The sequence below is a fragment of the Haemorhous mexicanus genome, chromosome 23 (assembly GCF_027477595.1).
Source record: "Haemorhous mexicanus isolate bHaeMex1 chromosome 23, bHaeMex1.pri, whole genome shotgun sequence".
In the NCBI taxonomy this organism is placed as follows: domain Eukaryota; kingdom Metazoa; phylum Chordata; class Aves; order Passeriformes; family Fringillidae; genus Haemorhous; species Haemorhous mexicanus.
The window spans coordinates 1,467,683-1,486,970 of record NC_082363.1 but is presented as its reverse complement, the minus strand read 5'-3'; the positions used below and the strand labels follow the sequence as shown (position 1 = coordinate 1,486,970).

The 19,288-nt window shown below is 48.1% G+C and overlaps 1 protein-coding gene across 2 annotated transcripts in view; it reads right to left on the bottom strand.

The window, feature by feature from the left end:
• The window catches only part of CAPZB (capping actin protein of muscle Z-line subunit beta), a 59,522-nt gene that overhangs the window by 2,978 nt on the left and 37,256 nt on the right, over positions 1-19,288 (bottom strand). For both annotated transcript variants that reach the window (XM_059866423.1, XM_059866424.1), the window contains exons 5-8: positions 10,006-10,147; positions 9,370-9,486; positions 1,811-1,876; positions 258-334 (exon numbers count right to left, since the gene is read on the bottom strand). In XM_059866423.1, the coding sequence (XP_059722406.1) occupies positions 258-334; positions 1,811-1,876; positions 9,370-9,486; positions 10,006-10,147 (402 nt within the window). The remainder of the gene's footprint in view (positions 1-257; positions 335-1,810; positions 1,877-9,369; positions 9,487-10,005; positions 10,148-19,288) is intronic.

The following is a 19,288-nucleotide window of genomic DNA, read 5'->3' as shown; positions in this document are numbered from 1 at the left end:
AGACAGAATCTAAGGACTGTGAAGAATAAAACTAATGAAAAATAATCCAAAAATACAAGTGTTAGTTGGGCTGTTTTGCTCCTGGTGAGGGAACAAGGGATTAAAACATTGCTTCAGATTTCTGCAGCAGAAGAGTTCCCTGAACTCCACACAACAAAAATTGTCCCACAGCACAGGAAGGGGAAAACCAAGCAGCTCAAGGCTGGGGTGGCACTGCAGGGATGCAAAGGGTCCCCCACCCACTGCAGGTCCCTTACCTCAGCCCATTAACGATGTCCTTTGTCTTTCCAAAATAAATCTCATTCAGTGTACTTCTGATTTTGTTTTCCATGTCCTGGAAAAGAAAGTAGCACAGCAGTTCTTCAGTCCCCTCAGCTGTCTGCAGGGATGCTGCAGCACCAGGCTCTCTCTGAGCACAGCCGCTGGAGCATTGCCAGCACTCAGACCCCACACACCCCTGGGCCCCAGCCCCTGCTCCCATCCCAGCACTGGGGCTTTGTCACTGTCATGTTTTCTGAAAAATCCCTTCGCCAGGATTCTTCTCCTGGGAAGATGAGAAGCCTCAGAGAAAAAGGAAAATAACAATTATCTGATTGCTTCTCCTGTGTTTTGCTGCTTTGGAATGTGGTTGGAGATTGTTTATCCAACAGGTCATTGTTTGATTGGTTTCATGTGAATTGTTTTGATTTAATGACCAATCACAGCCAGCTGTGTCAGGACTCAAAGCAGTCACGAGTTTTTCATTCTCATTCTTTGTAAGCTTCTGTCTCTACCCTTTCTCTGTTCTTTAGTATAGTTTTGGTATAGCATTCTTCAATGTAAGTACATAAAATAATAAATTAGCCTTCTAAGAACATGGAGTCAGATTCTCAATTCCTCCTTCTTCCTGGGGACCCAGCAAACACCACAAGGCTTTGTTCCTGCTCTCCCCTCCCAGCCCATCTCTCCAGCTATGGAAGCTCCCTGCACCACGAGAGGGCAGCTTCTCCCCAGCTCTGCACAGGAGGAAAATGCACCACCCCAACCTCCCCGTGCAGCTCGGGGGCCCTGGAGGGGCTCCAAGAGCCCAGCCAGTCCTTCAGGGTAACCAAGAGCCCAGAGCTCTGTGCTCAGGAGTGACTTTGAATTCTTGACTTGCTCTTTACAGCTGCAGGAAAGAGCTCTGAGAGAGATCTTGTAACAAAGCAGCTTTTTTTTCATTGCTTTCACTCAAGCAAACAACTTTAAAAAGGAATCAAACAAGAAGTAGCTGCCTTTCTTTAATTTCCCAGTTCCCTAAAACAGCATCAGAGTTGAGAATTTCCTCCTTTCTTGGCTACAACAATGAAAATCTGGAACACCTTCAGTCAGGACAGTGCAGTGAAACAGCAAAGTGGTGCTACGCCTTCTGAGCAGCTCCAGTCCTTGTGCTGAGCTTCCAGGACTGAGAGCTGCCACAAAACCCAACACCAAACCCACTTCCAGGGGGTTTAAAACACTTGATACACTCTGAACTTTCAGTCCAAGGGACAGTGCTGTGTAGCAACCTGACTTGAAATAATTCTCCCCACAAGTGGCTGCAAAAGCAAATCTGAGGGTAGGAAGCTGTTCCTTGGTGCTGAGGAAGGGAACACCCATTTTCCAGGAAGTCCCTGCAGTGCTGAGCAGGAGACAAGGGGCAGAGGGTGGCTTTGTACCCACAGACAGCTGGGAGGGATGGAAGGAGCAGCACTGAGCCCCCACACACCCAGCAACAACAGGAATGAGTAAGTTGTAAAGAAGAACACAACAGAACTCTGAGGAATGGGACCAAACGAGAACCTGCACTCACCTCTACCAAGCGCCCGATGTTGGCTATGTGTGGGGAGGAGTCACTCACAGTCTCATCCTTCTCCATCTGCAAAAGCAAGCACAGATCCATCCATCACAGGGAACTGGGGGCAGGGCAGGGCCCAGCAGGGCTGGGAGAGGGGGAGTCACCAGCTGCCCCCACGTGCAAACACAGGAGAAGGTGCTGAGAAGCTCCCGGCACTCGCCACAGGCACACGCTGGCAGTGGAGACGTGGTGGAAGAAAAAGCCAGGAATGGAAAGAGCCCCTGCTGCAGACAGGCCCCACAAGAGCCACTCCCTCCCCAGCACAGAACAGCCAAGTGTCCTCTGCAGGAGAAACTCAGAGCTGGAACAACTCAGGAGTGCAGTGACACCGAAGCCCCAGGGCAGGACCTGGACAGGACACAGCTCCTGAGCCAGCTGAGATCTTCCAGCCCAGCATCAGAACTGGGAGCTGCAGCTGCAGCACCCCTTGATTCCATCTGGCTGTGCCTGATGGAGCACCCATCCCATGGCCTGTGTGCTGTGGGGGTCCCAGTTTTGGGTTCCCCTGGGTGTGGACTCAAGGCCCTTGAGGCAGTAATTCGTGCTCAGCCTCAGGTGTTTATTATTCCTTATCAGTAAAACAGTCTCAGTACTGGGAGTTTGGCAGCTTTTCATTAGAAGGCACAAAATGGCCAACAAACTCTTGGAACAAGGTCTTTTAGGACTAAACTACCCATTCAAGAGCTGACACTTGGATTATTTTCCCTTTTAACCCAATACCTGGTCCCAAAGAGCTGCAATGCAGACTTTTCTGTCCAATTACAAAATGCCACCCAAACCCATGGAGAAGGAGGAAGAAGAAGAAACCCAGGACGACACCCTGTGCCCTCCATCTTGCTTCCATCCACAACATCCTAAAAATCCCAAAACCTCCATTTCTCACCAAGTGATCCACCTGCACTGCTCTCTATAATCTATTTCACACTTTTGTGGGTTCCAGTCTGTCTTGAAGTCTGGGAAACTTTCTCCATGAATGAGGGTCAGAGTCAGAGCTCCCCTGGAGGTCAGGGCACCCCAGAGCAGACACAGAAATACTCCCAGTGTCCTGGGTTTGCACAGTGTGCTCAGCAAAGTCCATCCTCCCCAGCTCCTGAGGTGAAAACTGTGGCCAAGACCCAGCCAAGTGTTGAACAATGAACATCAGACCCAGGAACCTCTGCAAGATTTGCTGAGACAGCAAGAAAACAAAACTGGGAGACAAATGCAGTGGGAAGAGCAGTCTTCAAAGGGTTTCACTAATCCCACTGAATTCTCTTATCCATCTGCTCCTATCCCTCCCTCAGGGCAGAGTTTAAAAATGGGCCAGCTACAGATTTCTTCGAATAAGCCAAGGCTGGAACAGGCTTGGGGAAGCGTGTAATTTAACTGGACCCCCGAAGGCAAAAGACAACCTGGAAGAGGGGGAGAAAGAGCAGCAGGACGTTTCATTTTGCCTTCAGACTGTTTCCATGGAATGGAGACACTGCCTGGAGAAGGGTCCAGCTGCAGTGTAGGGACAATGCAAACCTGACCCACACAAACATCCACACACCATGGGGAGACGGACCCACCAGCACACTGCCCAAATCTGGGGCAGCTGGGAGCTGGCAGAGGGGCAGTCACTGCCACAGGCTCCCTGCTGTGCCTCCTCCACACCTGGACAGGCCCAGCTCTGGTTAAGAAGCAGAATCTGAAAATAGATTTAAAAAAAAAAAAAAAAAAACAAACCCTGTATATATTACATCTCCATAAAAACTGCTGCCAGAAGGAAAACATTTTTATGTGCTCTGGAAGGCCAGATGTTACAAGAGGCTGTTTAATGGAGTGCAGAGTCAAGATCAGCCATGTCCTACAAACAGTTGGGTTTTGTTGAGTTGTTGGGGTTTTTAAAGGTTCCTTCCTGTGGCTGGCACTGCTCAGGCTCAGGCAGCAGCACTTCTGCTGCTTAAATAAGGCTGGGTTTGCTCTGAGGGGAAATTCCCTCTGCAGGCTGGTGTTCAGGAGCAGCTCATCCTCCCTCTGGCCCTCCCCACTGCCTGCTGGGCTCAGCCAAACCCCAGGGGGAGCCCAGTCCCAGCCCAGTCCCAGCTCAGTTCTAGCCCAGTCCCAGCTCAGTCCCAGCTCAGTCCCAGCCCAGTCCCAGCCCAGTCCCAGCTCAGTCCCAGCCCAGTCCCAGCCCAATCCCAGCCCAATCCCAGCCCAATCCCAGCTCAGTCCCAGCTCAGTCTCAGCCCAGTTCTAGCCCAATCCCAGCTCAGTCTCAGCTCAGTCCCAGCCCAGTTCTAGCCCAATCCCAGCTCAGTCCCAGCTCTCCTGCAGCAGACCCAGGGCCTGGCTCCCCTCCTGGCTCCCCCAGCCATCTGCTCCAGGCTGACTCACAGGGACACTCACTCAACTCACTCCTCTGGGCCATCTCCAGGGCTGCCTGCTCCCTTGGGATGTTTCCTGCATGGAATAAAGCAGCTGCCTGGGCTTTCTGTAAACATTATTTGGAGGAATAATATAAAGAGGGACATTTTAGCTGGATAAACACTTTGTTTCATCGTGAAAATGTCTGAAAACACCAGCAAAGGTAGAAGGGAACTCATCCTCCATTTTGCTCTGAAAAGCCAACAACAGCCACAGCTGATCTGGCCATGGAGCAAAGTGAAAATCCCTTTAATGAAACACAAACAGCAACGTGTGCCAAGGGCTCCCAAAGCCACAGGCAGGCTGGAGGCTCCAGGTGGAAAATATGTGGAATTATTTGGATATCAGTAAGGCAGAATTTGGCCTGCCCCTCCAGAAATTATACAAGCAATAAGTGAAGGTTGTGATCTCTGCAGGGCTTCTAGCTTTGTAGGAACCAGCTGAGGACTGAGCCCACCCCTCCACAGGGATTTGCTCTCACCAGTGTAACCAAATTTCCCATTCCCTTTGCCAAACTGCCCAGGCAAAACCACGGGCAATCCTGGGGATGCTGCACAATCTTCACCTGCCTCCACTCCTCTGCTCCCTTCTTCTCACCCATTACAGAACTGAACCCCTGTGAAACCCACAGGGGACCTCACAGCCCATCCCACTGCAGCCCTGCCATGGCAGGGACACCTTCCCCTGCCCCAGGCCCTGAGCCCAGTCTAACCTGCCTGGGACACTGCCAGGGATCCAGGGGCAGCCTGAGAGGTGCCAGGGCCTGCCCACCCTCATGATGGAAAAGTGAGGCAGAAATAATTCCCTGGACAACCCCTGTCAGCACATCCCTGCTGTCCCTGCACTCAAACACTGCTCAGCTGGTGACTAAAGAGACTCCAGGACACTGTAACTGCTGAGGGGGAGCTCAAGGATCACCAGAAGATCCCATTGGTGGAAAAACAAAGTTACAACACCTGAAGTCGGTGGGATGGGCTGTTCCATGAAAGCTGCCCTGGATGGAAATGGATGAGTGCCCTAATTGCTGAGCACAGGGATTTCCCTGGATGATAAATGGAGAATGGCTCTGCTGGGGTTTCACTGAGCAGCAGCAGATGCCAGGACAGCTCTTCCTGCAGGCAGGGATTGCTCTGTCTGCATAGCCCATTCTTCAGCCAGCTCTGCAAAACCTTCTACCCTCGCTAGAGAGTGTTCCAAGTTCAAAAATCAACTTCTGTGCTCCTTTCATCCCAAATCCCAGGCCTCAGGAATCAGCCTCCTCATCATCCTCCTCAGGAATGCATTATTTTAGTTCCTCTATTTAGTGCCCCGTGACTTTACATCCTCCCCTTCCCACATCTCCCAGTGTAAATAAACTCCAGGTTTGAGCCAAGCTCCTCCTCAGCACACTCACCTCCCCTGCTCCTCCTGGCCCAGGGCACACACAGGGTCTTTGTGCAGGGGACACCTCGGGAAGGCACCTGCTGGTGCTGCCTGCAAGGAGGGGCTGCAGAGCCCACCACAAAGGGCAGTGCTGACTGCCAGCAAAGGGGGAGCCTCCACACCTCCTCTGCACCAAGTGCAACAGGATCCCACAGCTGCTCTCACCTTCAGTGGAAGTGCAGCCTAATGAAAGCTCAGTGAGCCTCGAGCAACTCCAAGGTACACACGGGGCCAGGAGCCCCAAAGCTGCCAGGGAAAAACATCTGCCAAACATCTGGCCTCCATCAGGAGGGCTGGGAGGTACCTGCAGTCCCCAGAGAACGGGCATGGTAATTGAAAAGCTGCTGGCACGTTTCATTTCCCTGCAAGCCCTGCTCCCTGCGTCCTCCCTGGCAGTGTTTATATAGAACAACATTTATTCCTAAAAATTCCACCAACCCCCTGGGCAAAGGAGAGTCTCTGCCACACAGAGGCACTCTGCAGCCAGGACCTAATGAGGTTCCAGTGGGAAGATGGCACCTCAGCTTTAACTCCCAAAGTTTTCAGGCCAGAATTACAATCCATGGATCCTGTGTGCCTGGAGCTGGCTAAGAACTGATCTCACCCTCTCCAGGTGAATTAATCCTGCACATACACAAAGCAATTATGCATACAGGTAAACGGTACAAAGGAGTGGATGTGACAGCACACAGGGGTTTGTGCTGCACACTCCTGTGTGTGTATAAACACCCATTCCTCTACTGGATCAGGACAGAATCTGAAATTCTGTAATTGAACTGACACAGCAAAATCCTGAAATTCTAAAATCCACCAGGTCAAGTAAATTAAAATTACACCAAGGAGAGTTTTCAGCTTCCCAAAACAGGCTGGATCCTCTCTGTCTCTCACTTTCCTTTTTCTGTCCACTCACAAATGTAAAATGTTTGTTTCTTCCTAGAAACAGAGACAACTCTTATTGTAGCAGACAAAAAACTGCACTGGGGAAATCAAGGAAAAGCAATTCAAGGCACTGGAAGAGAGATGTCAGCTCCCAGTGTATAAAACAAAACAGACCCAGGCCAGGGATGTGACCTGAGCAGTATCTACCCAGGAGGGACCAGCACATGGCCCCAAGGCAGCTGGAGGAATACTCCAAGAGAATCCCACAGTCCTGGAATGGTTTGGGTTGGAAGGATCAAAGCCCACCCAGTGCCACCCCCGGCCATGGCAGGGACATCTTCACTGTCCCAGCTGCTCGAAGCCGCATCCAGCCTGGCCTTGGGCACCCCCAGGGGTCCAGGGGCAGCCACAGCAACAAACACAGGCTCTTGAAGAGAGAGGAAAAAGTCCTTCTCAAAAACTGAGTGCAACACTTAGGCACAGCCCAAGTGGGAGCCTTACAAGAACAAGCCTGGGGATATTCAAGACAGGCAGAGTTTTTCCAAATGGCCTTGACAGAGGCAACAAACCCCCCTGGCTGTGTGGGTGCAGGGCAACAATCTCACCTGCAGGAAATGACTGCAGAAAACAGCTATTTCCAGAGCCTCACTGCAGCTCCAAGCTCAGCTCCACCACGTGGCATTCCCTGAGCTGCTCCTCTGGCCAGCAAGTCAATCCCTCCACCAGCACTCAGCAATGCCCTGTTGGAGCCAGGAGGCCAGACTGGTTTGGAGGGAATGGCTCTGCCCAGAGCTCCCTGTGCAAGCACTGAGAGGCTGCTGTGCCATCAGGGGATGAGCAACACTTCCAAAGCTTCCTCTCAAACTCCAGGACATCTGCTACTCTCATTTCAGGATCAAAGGTGGCCAAGTAGCTGAAACGCTGACTTGACCAAAACTGTGTAAATTCACCATGGACAAAGTTTTTTCAGAACATCACTGATACCTGTCAAAGTGAAACTGTAACAGGCTATTCAAGAGGAAACTAAAACCAACTCTTGGTGGCTCATTTTGCTGCAGGCTGCATAAAAGGTTGATCAAAAAAGGAGAAGTAAAACCTGCAGAGCTTGGGTGATTCAGCACACTGGATTTAGAGCCAAGCCCAAGCCCTGCACTCAGGAGCTCAGTCCAGCTGCAGGTAATTTCAGCCAGGGACAAACAGCTCCTCCTCACCCAGAACTGCTGAAGGCACTGTGGAGACTGCAGGTAATTGAAAGGTAAAGCTTCTGCAGTTTCCAGTTTGCCAGTGGTCTGCAGGATCCTGGCCCAGCCCAGGCAGCAGAGCCAGGCTGGGAGGTGCCCCCAGGTTCCTGTTAGTGCAGGAGCTGTGCATCCTCACCCAGCACTGCTCCTGACACTGAACCAGCCCTGCCTTCCTGCACCACATCTGCATCCCATGCTCTGCTGCTAAATGATGACAGAAGCATCAATCTGCCCCTGAAGCTTTGAGAGGGAAAGTCAAACCAAGCAAGGGCCAGCACTCAGGCCAAGGTGTACTGAGGACACCTCTCCGGCACAGGCCCTTGTTTGCCTTGGCCCAGCTCGTGCTCCAGAGGCCATGGCCAGAGTCAAGCCCTTGGCCTGCACTTCACAGCTCCCATTTACAGCATCAGCAGGGCCTGGGATTAAATATTTGTCCGGGTCACCATAACTCGGGAGTAATTACTGCAAAAAGAGTCAAAAAAAGGCTCAAAACTGTCTCCAGGTGCCTCTTTCCTTCACTTGCTTTTCCATCAGCTTCTTCAATGTCAACAACATGGAAAGAAAAATGAACCAGACTGGGGCAAGCTGTGCAAGACTAACCAAGCCTCAGTCCCTCTCTGCAATCCCAGACCCTCCTTGGCTTCACCTGGCTCAAATCTGCCCAGAACCAGGAGGTTTCTAACAGAGTCTGCATTGTCCTTTGTATGGAAAGCCCCAGCCTGCCCTGGGAAGGCTCATAAAGGAGTTTCAGCTGCTGCCAATCTCTCCAGTCACTCATGACCTTACAATGTGCCTCCTGTCCTGCAGAGTTTATTACTGTGCTCCAGTCACTGACTTCCAGAGCCCAAAGCAAGCCCAGCTCATCAGCAGGGAGGAGAAGCCCCTGGCAGGTGGTGGGGCAGAAGCAGCCTCATCCAAGGCAGCCCAGGTCAGCAGATCCTGCCTGTCAGGGACTGCAGCACTGCTGAGATCTGAGGTGCCAGCCTGGCACCTCCCTGGTGAAAAGCAGCTCTCAGGAGGCAAAGTCATTAATGCTGGCACAAAACTCTCAGATGTTTAGGACAAATTTATCTTATATTTTTAGATTTTTTTAAATCAGTGTTCTGGTACTGCAGGGAGAAAGCACTAAAGGAAGATACCATGTAATTGATGCCCTTAAAAAAAATCTTACTGTCAGTGCAAAATACAGGTTTGTTCTCAGTGGTTTAGCTGGCTTTTAAAAGAGAGTAAGAAAAGAAGTCATCCTCTAATTTCATAATCCTGTTGGAATCTTCCAGTGAGAAAGTGGGCAAATCTTACAGGTAAAAAAATCTGCAACACACATGGAAGGATAAAAATTCAGAACTACCAAAAGACACACTGAAACTTACAAGCAAGTCTGAACTCCTGCTGGATGTTTTGTATTTTTAATTTCAAGCCCTAATGTGTCAAGCACAGTTCAAGGGGCTTTCTGGTAATTACACCCTGCATTCACCATTTCACTGGGCTGCAGAGCAGCAGGAGAGGAGATGTTTATGCCACACCTCACAAAACCAAGGCTCTGTGCCTGACTGGGGCTGCCCAGGTGTGAGGACTCAGCCTTACCTGTCTGGTGAGGCTCCCCCCCAGGTTCATGGTACCAGAGCCAGTTTTGTTGGTCTGCAGCCACAGCATCACTGTGGAGGTCAGCTTGTAATGGGCAGTGCGGCCACTGGACTTCTCCTGCAAGTGCATGGGAACAAAGAGGGACAGAGGCAGGAGGTTAAAATCCCTCCTAAACCTAAGTGGGGGCTGGCCTGGCACACCCCACAAGCAACAGGCCAGGTAAGTCTGACCCCACTCCTGCAGCACAGTCTCTTACAGAAAATTCTAAGTATGCTTATTCCTCTAACTTTCCAAAGCAAATCTAGTTAGAGCAATTCACTCTCCTAATGGTTTGTTTTTATTACCTAATTAGTGATATTTATCTGTAGCTCTTTATGTTAAAAAAACCCCACATCTCGGGATCACATGCACAGAAAGTAACATACTTTCAATTCTTCTGGGATTCTTTTTGATTACAGCCCTGACTTATCTCTATCCAAATTGCTTCGGGGCATTTTCAAAAATTAACAAGGGAAAGAAGTTTACAGCCCTGACACAGTATTGCATTGTTCAGTGGAACACCTGTGCTCCTTAATTGTCTGGAATTAACTGGGTTTTGTTTTCACTGGGGTGTATCAGCTGCCCCAGAGGCTGTACCTGAACCTCCACCACGTGGATGGAATCCCAGCATCCCTTAATCTTCTTTGATCCATCTCCAGCTTTCTTAATGAGGATCACCCCAGCAAAGCCATGATCCAGATCCCAGAGGTAGACAGAGGAGACTCCACCTTCAAAATACCTGCAGGATGCAACCCAAAGGCAAGTTAAAAGCAAGCAGGACCCAAGCCAGAGTCAGATATCGTTAATAATAATCTTAAATAAGCAGAATTTCTAAGTCCTCATACAGATTTGTTTTTTCTTTCAAGACTGCACACTCTCACAGTTACACACCCAGAAACAAAGCAGTTCAAATCACTTCATAATGCAGAGACTTCAATTACAAAACAACTGCACATGTCTCTGAAGGAGAATAAAGGTCTGGTGAGAACCAGAGCTATTTACAGATTTCTACACGACTTGAGCAAACAATTCCTCTGATTCCAATTACCTACAACAGTGGGTAAAAGCACGAGCTACAAAGTGGGCTGAGAGTAAGGCTTTATTTTACAATCTGGTCTTTTTTCCCCTCTTCTCCCGTGCTATTGGCAAAGTCTGGAAGTTCTTTACAGCAAAGTTCACTAATTAAGACAAAAGGGAACAAGTAAGTAACTTTATGTAGCTGCCTCCAAAGTCTGACATTGATTTACTGCAAAGGGAGCTGAACTGAAACCAGGGATCTCAGAAATGCAGAGATGCTGTTGAGGTTTTATTATTCCAGCATCAGGTATGGGGAACAAGAGAAAAGAAGCCAGACTGCCTCAATCTCAGGTGTCTTTTGCTGAAAGTACACTCAGAAAACCAACCAAGCAATGGGACCTGTGGAGCCCCACTCCCTCTGGGTGACACTGGTGCAGATGGAAAATGCACTTCATAAAAAAATGGTAAACAACCCATCTGTTGGAAGAAAGGAGTAATTCTGTCTTCTAGAAAACTGGAATTGCAACCCACAGCATTTGACCCCTTCCATTCTTAAGTTAGCAAAGGCATGAGGAGGATGAAGGAAAGGGGAAGAATAAATATTCATTCATGGCCCACAACTCTCAGGGGTGACCATGGCACACAAGAATCACGTGAAAGGAGGAGAGGAAACTTCAAAAACTTCATCAACACCACGAATGTTGGTAGTCAGACTTTTCATTGCCTGCAGGAGGGCAAAATCTCACCATCCAAAGACAAGAGGAGCTGCCAGGACTGCCAGGTCCCAGGCAGATAAACCTGTCTGCATTCTGCCTCTGACTGTCACCCACACCTGGGAGTAACTGCTCACTCCCCTTCTGCCAGAGAGGAAATCATCCCTCACGGCCAACATGAAAAAATCATCAACCCTTCCAACCTCTGTGCTTCCCTCCTTCATAACCTTGGGCCTTCCAGTTGGGAATGGTGCTTAAAAGGCAATTTACTGCAATTTGGAGTTCATGGATTACCCCTAAGCACTGGGGATTAAAGCACACTAACCCCTCCCTTGCCAGCAGTCAGGAGAAAAGACACTGGAAGTGAACTCCAGTGACACTTCCAACCCTTCCAGCACATTCCCTGCACCCACAGATCAGCTCAGTACCTTGTTTCAAGAGAGCAGAGTCACCAAAGAGTCTCAATTCCCCTTAACTGCAGACACCCAAGCCCTCACCCAAACCAATGCTGACCTCAGGAGGGGTAAATAATCTCCTATAAACTCACCACAGCCTTTTATTTCTAATGGGTGGCTCTGCCTCTCCTCGCCAAGCCCAGCCCAGGCAGTTCAGGACCCACTGTCCTGGGGCATTTGCCAACCACTGATAACACAGCAGTGAAAAAGCAAAGCCCAGCCACACTAAAGCCAGGCTTCCAACAGGCAACTGCAACCTAACACACCAACAAACACCCTTTTTACATCGCCTGGGGAATTCACAAATGGATTTAGGTTAATGCAGTTAAATGCCAGTCCTGCAGTGAACCTCAGCTCCAGCCTAAGCCATGCTTCCTTCGGCAGTGGCAACCAGAGGCCAGAGAGAAGCAGTTATTGTCCCTTCTCAGAGTCAGATTGCTTTAAAAATATATATATAATATATCCTTTTTCATCTACAGAATCAGTGAATTGATTCAAAATGAGCTGGCAGTCACTGAGAACATTACAGTGTGCACAGACAGTTTCCCCATTACCCACTTTATGACCTTGCTACGAGCATGAAACATTAATTAAGAGAGGGACCGAAACAAGGTTTTGGGAAATTTATTCTTACCTACTGTACTTTGATCCTAATGACATGAAACAGGAAAAAAATAATTTTTATGTGGTTCACCTTTATGAGATTTTACATAAAGGCTTTTGTGGGTATTTTAAGAATGTGCTAAAATGTTGTCTGAAACCACATAAAACCATGTGAAGAACCTCCCGCCAGAACCAGCAGCGCACACATGGAAACACTTTCAGTGCCTTTGGAGATCTAATGAATCAAATATAGAATTAATATTCTTTTAAATACCAACATGCAATTTCAATAAAGCTGCTCTGCCATGGCCAGGCCCAGGAACTGGAGGCTGGAACAACAATGCCAGTGACTGAATCCAAGGCACGCCAGGATATCCATTATCCAAAGGCTCCAAAACCCCCTCCTCCTTCATGGGGAGGAAATATATAGAACTGATCACTACACTGCTTTTCACCTTCAAATAGCAGTGAAGTGGGATTTCTGAACCTCAGAAAGTCACAGCTGGGTATGAGGGGAGCATTCCTGGTTTTGTAAAATAAAAATAAAGAGGTGCCACAGGCTAACTGGTCCATAACAGAAAACTGGATGATAGATTGGGAGGAATTTAAATTGATATTCGTGGATTTGGATTTGCTGCAGGAGGGCTGGGCTTCCTCCAAGAAACCCCTTCACCATGGACTGAAATGCAGCACATACTAAAATCCAAGCAGGAGAGGAACCAGCTCGGAAAAGGCCCCAGGAAGGCACAAACTGGGATCTTCTCTGCTAAAGAAACAGATGGACAAGGCAGAGCACAGCCCCAGAGTCACAGCAGCAGAGCACTCCAGCTCCTGCACTGAACATCCCTTGCCTTAGTGTCCTGTTGTGATGTCCCTGGCCCTGATCCTCCTGCACAGCTGTGGCTGGAGAAGGCAATCTGTCTTCTTTGGGAGCTGGAATCACAGAATCCTCTAGGCTGGAAAAGCCCTCTGAGGTCATCAAGCCCAACCATCAGCCCAGCACCACCATGTTCAGCACTAACCCACTTCCCCACGGGTTTTCTGAACACTTCCAGGGATGGTGACTCCACCGCTGCCCTGGACATCCTGTTCCAATGCTTTACAACTCTTTCCCTGAATGTTTTTCCTAATATGCAACTTAAACCTCCCCTGGCACAAGGTGGGAGGCCATTTCCTCTCGTCACTGGGAGAAGAGACTGACCTGGCTACACTGCCCTCTCCCAAAGCATCCAAGCAACCAGCAGATGCTTTTGGGATGCTCAGGAGGCCTCAAGTAGGAGAAATTCCTATTTGGTACCTCAGAAACACCCCAAGGGACAAACCATTCTCAAAGGACAGCTTCAGAGCAAAGCAATCACTGCTCTCTGCCTAAGGACACCAATCAGCCCAGGATGTTTCAATCGAGATCAATCAGACTTTACCCACAGACAAAACTTTGTTATAAAACAATGAAAAATCATTTTATGGTTGTCATATCCCTTTAGTAACAAGGAAAACACTGCTAAATTATATCATAGTTGGGTTCAGTTAGAAGGACCTTAAAAGTTCATCAAGACCAAGTGACATCCCTGTCCTTGGAGAGGACAGCCAGTGCTCTGTCTCTGGAAAAATAACTTTTTATAAGGCTGCCCATGAAGGTGAGTAAAAGGCAAAAGGCCCAAAGTAATCATTCATTCTCTTTACAGAATTCAGAACAGCAGTTCACTCAAAATCAATTATAGTTTTAATGCCATGATCAAATACTGAGTTTTTATATCTGTTACTCATCAACCACAGAACTCCTGGAAAAAGCTGTTTTATACAAAAAATGTCACACTTAAGACTGACCTACTTTACAAATGCAAGAATAAAAGAAAATATTTAAGCTAAGAGTGGTCCAAAGCTTTATGAAGTGTTTGAAGTTGAAGCGGGTGGAGCCACAGGATGGAAACTTGTCTGAGGAGCCGGAGCTGTACCCATGAAATAGAGGCTGTGGCCAGAACAAAGCTGCAGCTTCAAGAGGGATGTGATAAGGGAGGAAATCCCCCAGCTCCCAGCACAACCCTCAGGGAAGGAGGGCAGATTAATCACTGTTTTACCACTGAAGGACAGCCCAGGAAGGGCCCATGACCCTCCTGATAAGGTTCCTCTCCTCCAAGCCTCACCAAGAGATCCTGGACACTGTGTGGAGAAAATTACTTTCCACCACACAGCAATAAAAACAAGCCCTGACTTTCAATTGCACCTCAGAACCAAATCGCTCATCCATAAAAACATCTGTGTATTTTCCAGTAAGTAGCTGAGAGCCAGAGACAAAAAGTCTGTGCCTTATGGCTCTCCCAACCCCGTGATGCCACAGCACCAGCACCTGGAACCTCAGCCTGGCTCTGCAAACCTTCCAAAGGCTTGCACAGGGTTTCAAACTGGCTCATTTAAAGCTGAAAAATTTATTTTCTTTTATTCCCTAAAGGTCACATAGTTATTTCTTCCAGCTACAGAAGTTCAGTACAGAAAGGGAAAAGTCTCCAGCTATTTACATCAACAGACTTCCAAGAAAACTGGCATTTAAAAATCCTACCCCAAAGGAAAATACTGAGCATTCAGCTCACATGTTTCTACAAGAGTGACAATGACTGAAGTCACAGCGTGAGCAGCTGGTGTCTCACAGCAACCCAAAACATTTCCTAAATGCTGAGGTGAGGAAGCACATTCCAACCCTCCTGGGAACAGGAACTGGAGTGCCAAGTGACGTGGCACAACTCCCACCCAGCCCTTCCCCTGTCACCTCCAACCAGCACAGGAATCACAACAGAAATATGAAGGAAGGGGCAAATTTGAGCAACCCACCTTTCAGCAAACCCAAAGCATTGCTCAGGTGTTCAACAAATGCCCTGCAACCCCACACCTCAGGAGGAGGAACAGATTCTTCAGGAGATCAGCTGTCCCTAAATAATTGTTGCCTGCTTCCAGCTGTGAGTGATGAGGCTCAGGATTCTTTAATGAGAGGACAAGCTGGTACCAGGAATGAGCAGGATGTGGCACTTCTCCCACTGCTGGGAGCCCAGGGGATTTACAGCTCCTCTCTCCTTCCCTGGCCCCAGGAGCACAACTGTGGAGCCCTTCCACAATCCCACCCAGAGACTTAAAATGAAGGTACAATGTCTGTGCACAGCCCAGGGGTTTTGCACCCCCCTTGATGAACTCAGCCCAAATTATGCTTGGGGGCTCTGTACAGGTATTTTACAGGAATTCTTTCCAGCATACACAGGTGCAAAAACCCCTGGAGCAAACATACCAATCCACTTAGGTATGTGTAACTTCAATGCCAGTTGTACTTAAAAGCATACATCTGGACCACGGCAGGATGACTCAAACTGCTCAGCAGAGCTGTGAAGTGCAGGAACTCTGCAAGGAAGGACAACAGTACCCAAACAATGGGATCCTGAAGGCTGAAAGTCTCCCAGAACTTCCCAGTTTGTGTTTTCTAGCACCTTTCATTAATTAATGAAAAGTGCACTGCTCACGTTTTCCTTCCCATCCAACTGCTCCTGGCAGATGGAAATCAATGACCAAATCCCTTTGGAGAAGTCACCTGGGAACAGTTCCATCAGCACCTCATGAGTAGCACAAGGAGTCACTCTGGAACGTGTCCAAACAAGGGAGTGCCTCATTAACAGCAGGAGCTCCCCTGCTTCCAAACCCTTCTCCCGTGGCCATCCTTGGGCAGCACAGACACTGCTTCAGCCACCCCCAGTCTGCTACATTCCACACTCTGCCAGCTGAAATCCAAACATGGACAGCAGGGGAAGAGCCAGCAGAAATCTTCTGTGTCGTGGTTTAAGTTTGGCACAATCTTTAGAGGCTGCAGATCTCACGTGACATCAGTTCTCTGACAGGATTCTGTATCAGATCTGCCACAAGAAGGATGCTGCTGCTTAAGTTACTCCGTCCTCAAATTCCATCATTAAAGCACTGTACATTTGTGAGGGCATGAGGTAAATTTCTGTCCATACAATACAAAGTATTATTAGAGACAACCAGTTCAAAAATTCCAGCTCACAATAACCTGACAGTTTAAAATTTCATCTCCTTTTTGACTGTAAGTAATTTCTTCCTAGGGATTTAAAGCCTTCAGAGAGCAGTGTTTGAGGACAGTGCTGCATCATCAATGCTGACCTCCTAATCCAAGTGTTCAGTTTTTATGTAATTACAGAGAACCGTGGGAACCCAAGGGAAAAACTCCTCCTCCACCCAACATCTCCGACTCAGAAGATAAGAATGCAGTGTGTGCAGAGCTGCTCCAAAATAGAACTCCCAAAGAAAAAAAATCAGATGAAAAGCAACTGATTTAGTTTTCCAGCATACCAGTACATTTAATTTTCCCCTCTTTCTAAGAAGATTCTCTAATATTTATCAACAACTTCAATATTAATTCTGCTCTGAGCTGCCCATGGGCACGCTGAGGAGGGGATCCCAACACTGCTCTGTTTTCTACATCCAAATAATTTCCTTGGGAAAACAGCATGGCTGTAACTGTAAAAGCACACAGACATGAAAGCAGAGAAAGTCTTGGTGGTTTAGACCTGTCTTAGGAGACTTCATCTCACCCTTATTAGGCTGACCCCAGGCAGGAATCTCCCCTGCTGTCCCAGCCCATGGTGCACACCCCCAGGCAGCAGAGGATGCACAGGCAGTTTCCTTAGTGCTGGGATGCACAACAAACCCATCTGGATCCAATCTGCAGGGCCCTGGCCGTGCAAGCCCCAGGAACTCCCATGCCCAGGAGAAAGGCAGCACAAAGGGCTGCAGCAGTAATGAGGAACAGGGAGCTGATGGCAATAAAGTCACTTCAAAGCTTTCCAGGGGCTTCCAGCTCAGGCAGCCCAGGTTTGCATCTGAACACAGACACAGGGCTCATAAAGGGCTCACAGCTGCCAAACCCCTCACTGAGCTCCAGTCCCATCCAGCCTGGCCTTGGACACTTCCAGGGGCTGGACATTCACAGTTTCCTTCTCTGGGCACCCTGTGCCAGGGCAGGCTGTGCTGAAAACCCCCTGGTCACACCTCTTCCATCAGTTCTTTACTTGGTGGAATCAGGGCTGCACCATGCACAAAGCACAGCAAAGCTGGTCACAGATGAATGCAGCAGCTGCTACAAACCCTGTGGGAAGAGCAGAGTAATTTGTGAGCTGGCCTGAGCCCCACTGAGAAGCTCTTGGGCTCAGATGGCACCACAGCAGATCTCAGAAACAGCCACAGCCCAAGGGCAGCACTTACAGAGGCTTCCATTTTTTCTTACCAGGACAAGTGGACCAAGGCAGTGCTAGAGGCTGTTCAAGCACACAATCCAAAATAAACTAGGAAAAAGGGTAAAAACAGCTAAAGAAAGTTGAACTATCCAGCAGTTTATGAGACATCCCTGAGCCCAGCAAAGCCAGGCTGTTCCACGAGATTAAACAGAGTAATAAAAATAAAACATACACTCAGCCCTGAGCACTCTAAAAATGAAAGGGCTAACTCATCTGTCACTGGGATTTCACTGCTGTACCTGCCCAAACTCTGGCCAAAGGCTCCTTAACCCACACATTCCTGAGGCACATGGCCCAGGAATTCCTCCTCCAGAGCAGGGAAAGGCACTGGATGCTCAGCTGGCTGCCAAGAACACCTGAGTTCCATCCACAGGACAGGAATACCCACACTGCAAAGAGCAGAGCCCTGGATGCCACCCTCAGCACTGCTAGCACTATCCAAAACTGCAGTAACTATTCTGGACAAGATTCCAATCAAAATTCAATAATAAAAGGATTACACACAACAAAGACATTTCAGAGGTCAATCCTCTCCCAGACCTCCTTCCACTCCTACCAAATTCCTGATCCAGAGCTCTAATACAACAAACTGAAAATGGATCAACATCAAAACAGAGACAGAAGCAGAGGTTCAAAAGGTTTCATTCTCACTCTGTTGAGGAAACTCAAAATCTTAATCAATACAAACATTTTTCAAGAGCAGAATGATTAAGATGATGTTTTATCTTTTTCTAAAGCTGTTAAAAATCAAAAGACCAATAAATCCAACTTAAGTCATCGAAAAAAGGAGGAATAGCTTTCTAAATGTATGTCAGTCACTAAACCAGTCCAAAGTTGCCAAAACTCATCCTGTTTGCAGACAGAGCAGCAGCATCCTTCCCAGGGGAGGTCTATTTAATCACTTCAGAAATTATTTCTTCCAGACAACAAAGAGCCATTAGATTACTTAATTAAAGGCCTGATTATCTCCAACCCAAAACAAGGGAAGGCAGAATCTAAAATAGAGAGATTTAAGCAGCTGCCCTGGTCCTCATTATGCTTTGATTTCAATCAAGCACACACACGTCAAGCAAAGGGCAATAAATTACAACCATGTGTTGGAAGAAATTATCTTCCCCATATTGGAAGTGGAAAGCCAAGGCTCTAACTGAGTGGTGTAAGATATTAGACTTCCATCTGGGAATAATAACCTACTGAACACAAACACGCCAGAGCATTAGCTCCAGGCACTGCTGGAGTTAAACCTGGCAGCAGGAGATGGAAATGGAACAGTTGTTTTTTGGGAAAGCGACATGGATTTTGGTAAAACAGATAACCAAGAAACATGCTTGTTGTTTAACACAGAGGACAGAGAGGGAACTAAAACCTGGTGTAATTCCTCTTTAGCCCAAATGCCTCCAGAAAGGAAAGGTGGGAAACTCCAGAGATATTAAAGGTAGTCTGCACCAAAACAGACACTTAAGGCCAATTCAGCACTGGCTCACAGGCACTGAAAGTTCAGCAGAATTGTTCTCCAGTTTACATGATTTCATTACACGCAATACTACAAGACTTCCCCAAACTCATTTTCACACTACAGTCACTCAGTGGCCATTAAGCTTTTGGGGACAAAATTGAATTTTAAGTTCCCTAGCAAGCAAATCTGACTGGATTATTGCACACAAACTGTTAACAAACCCATACCAGGCTGTTTCCCTCAAAACACCCACGACAGCAGGTGCCAGCCCCTTGGGAAATGGCAAATACAATGCAGTGACTCACTGAACGTAGGTGGAGACTTACCACACCTGATGAAAAGAGAAAT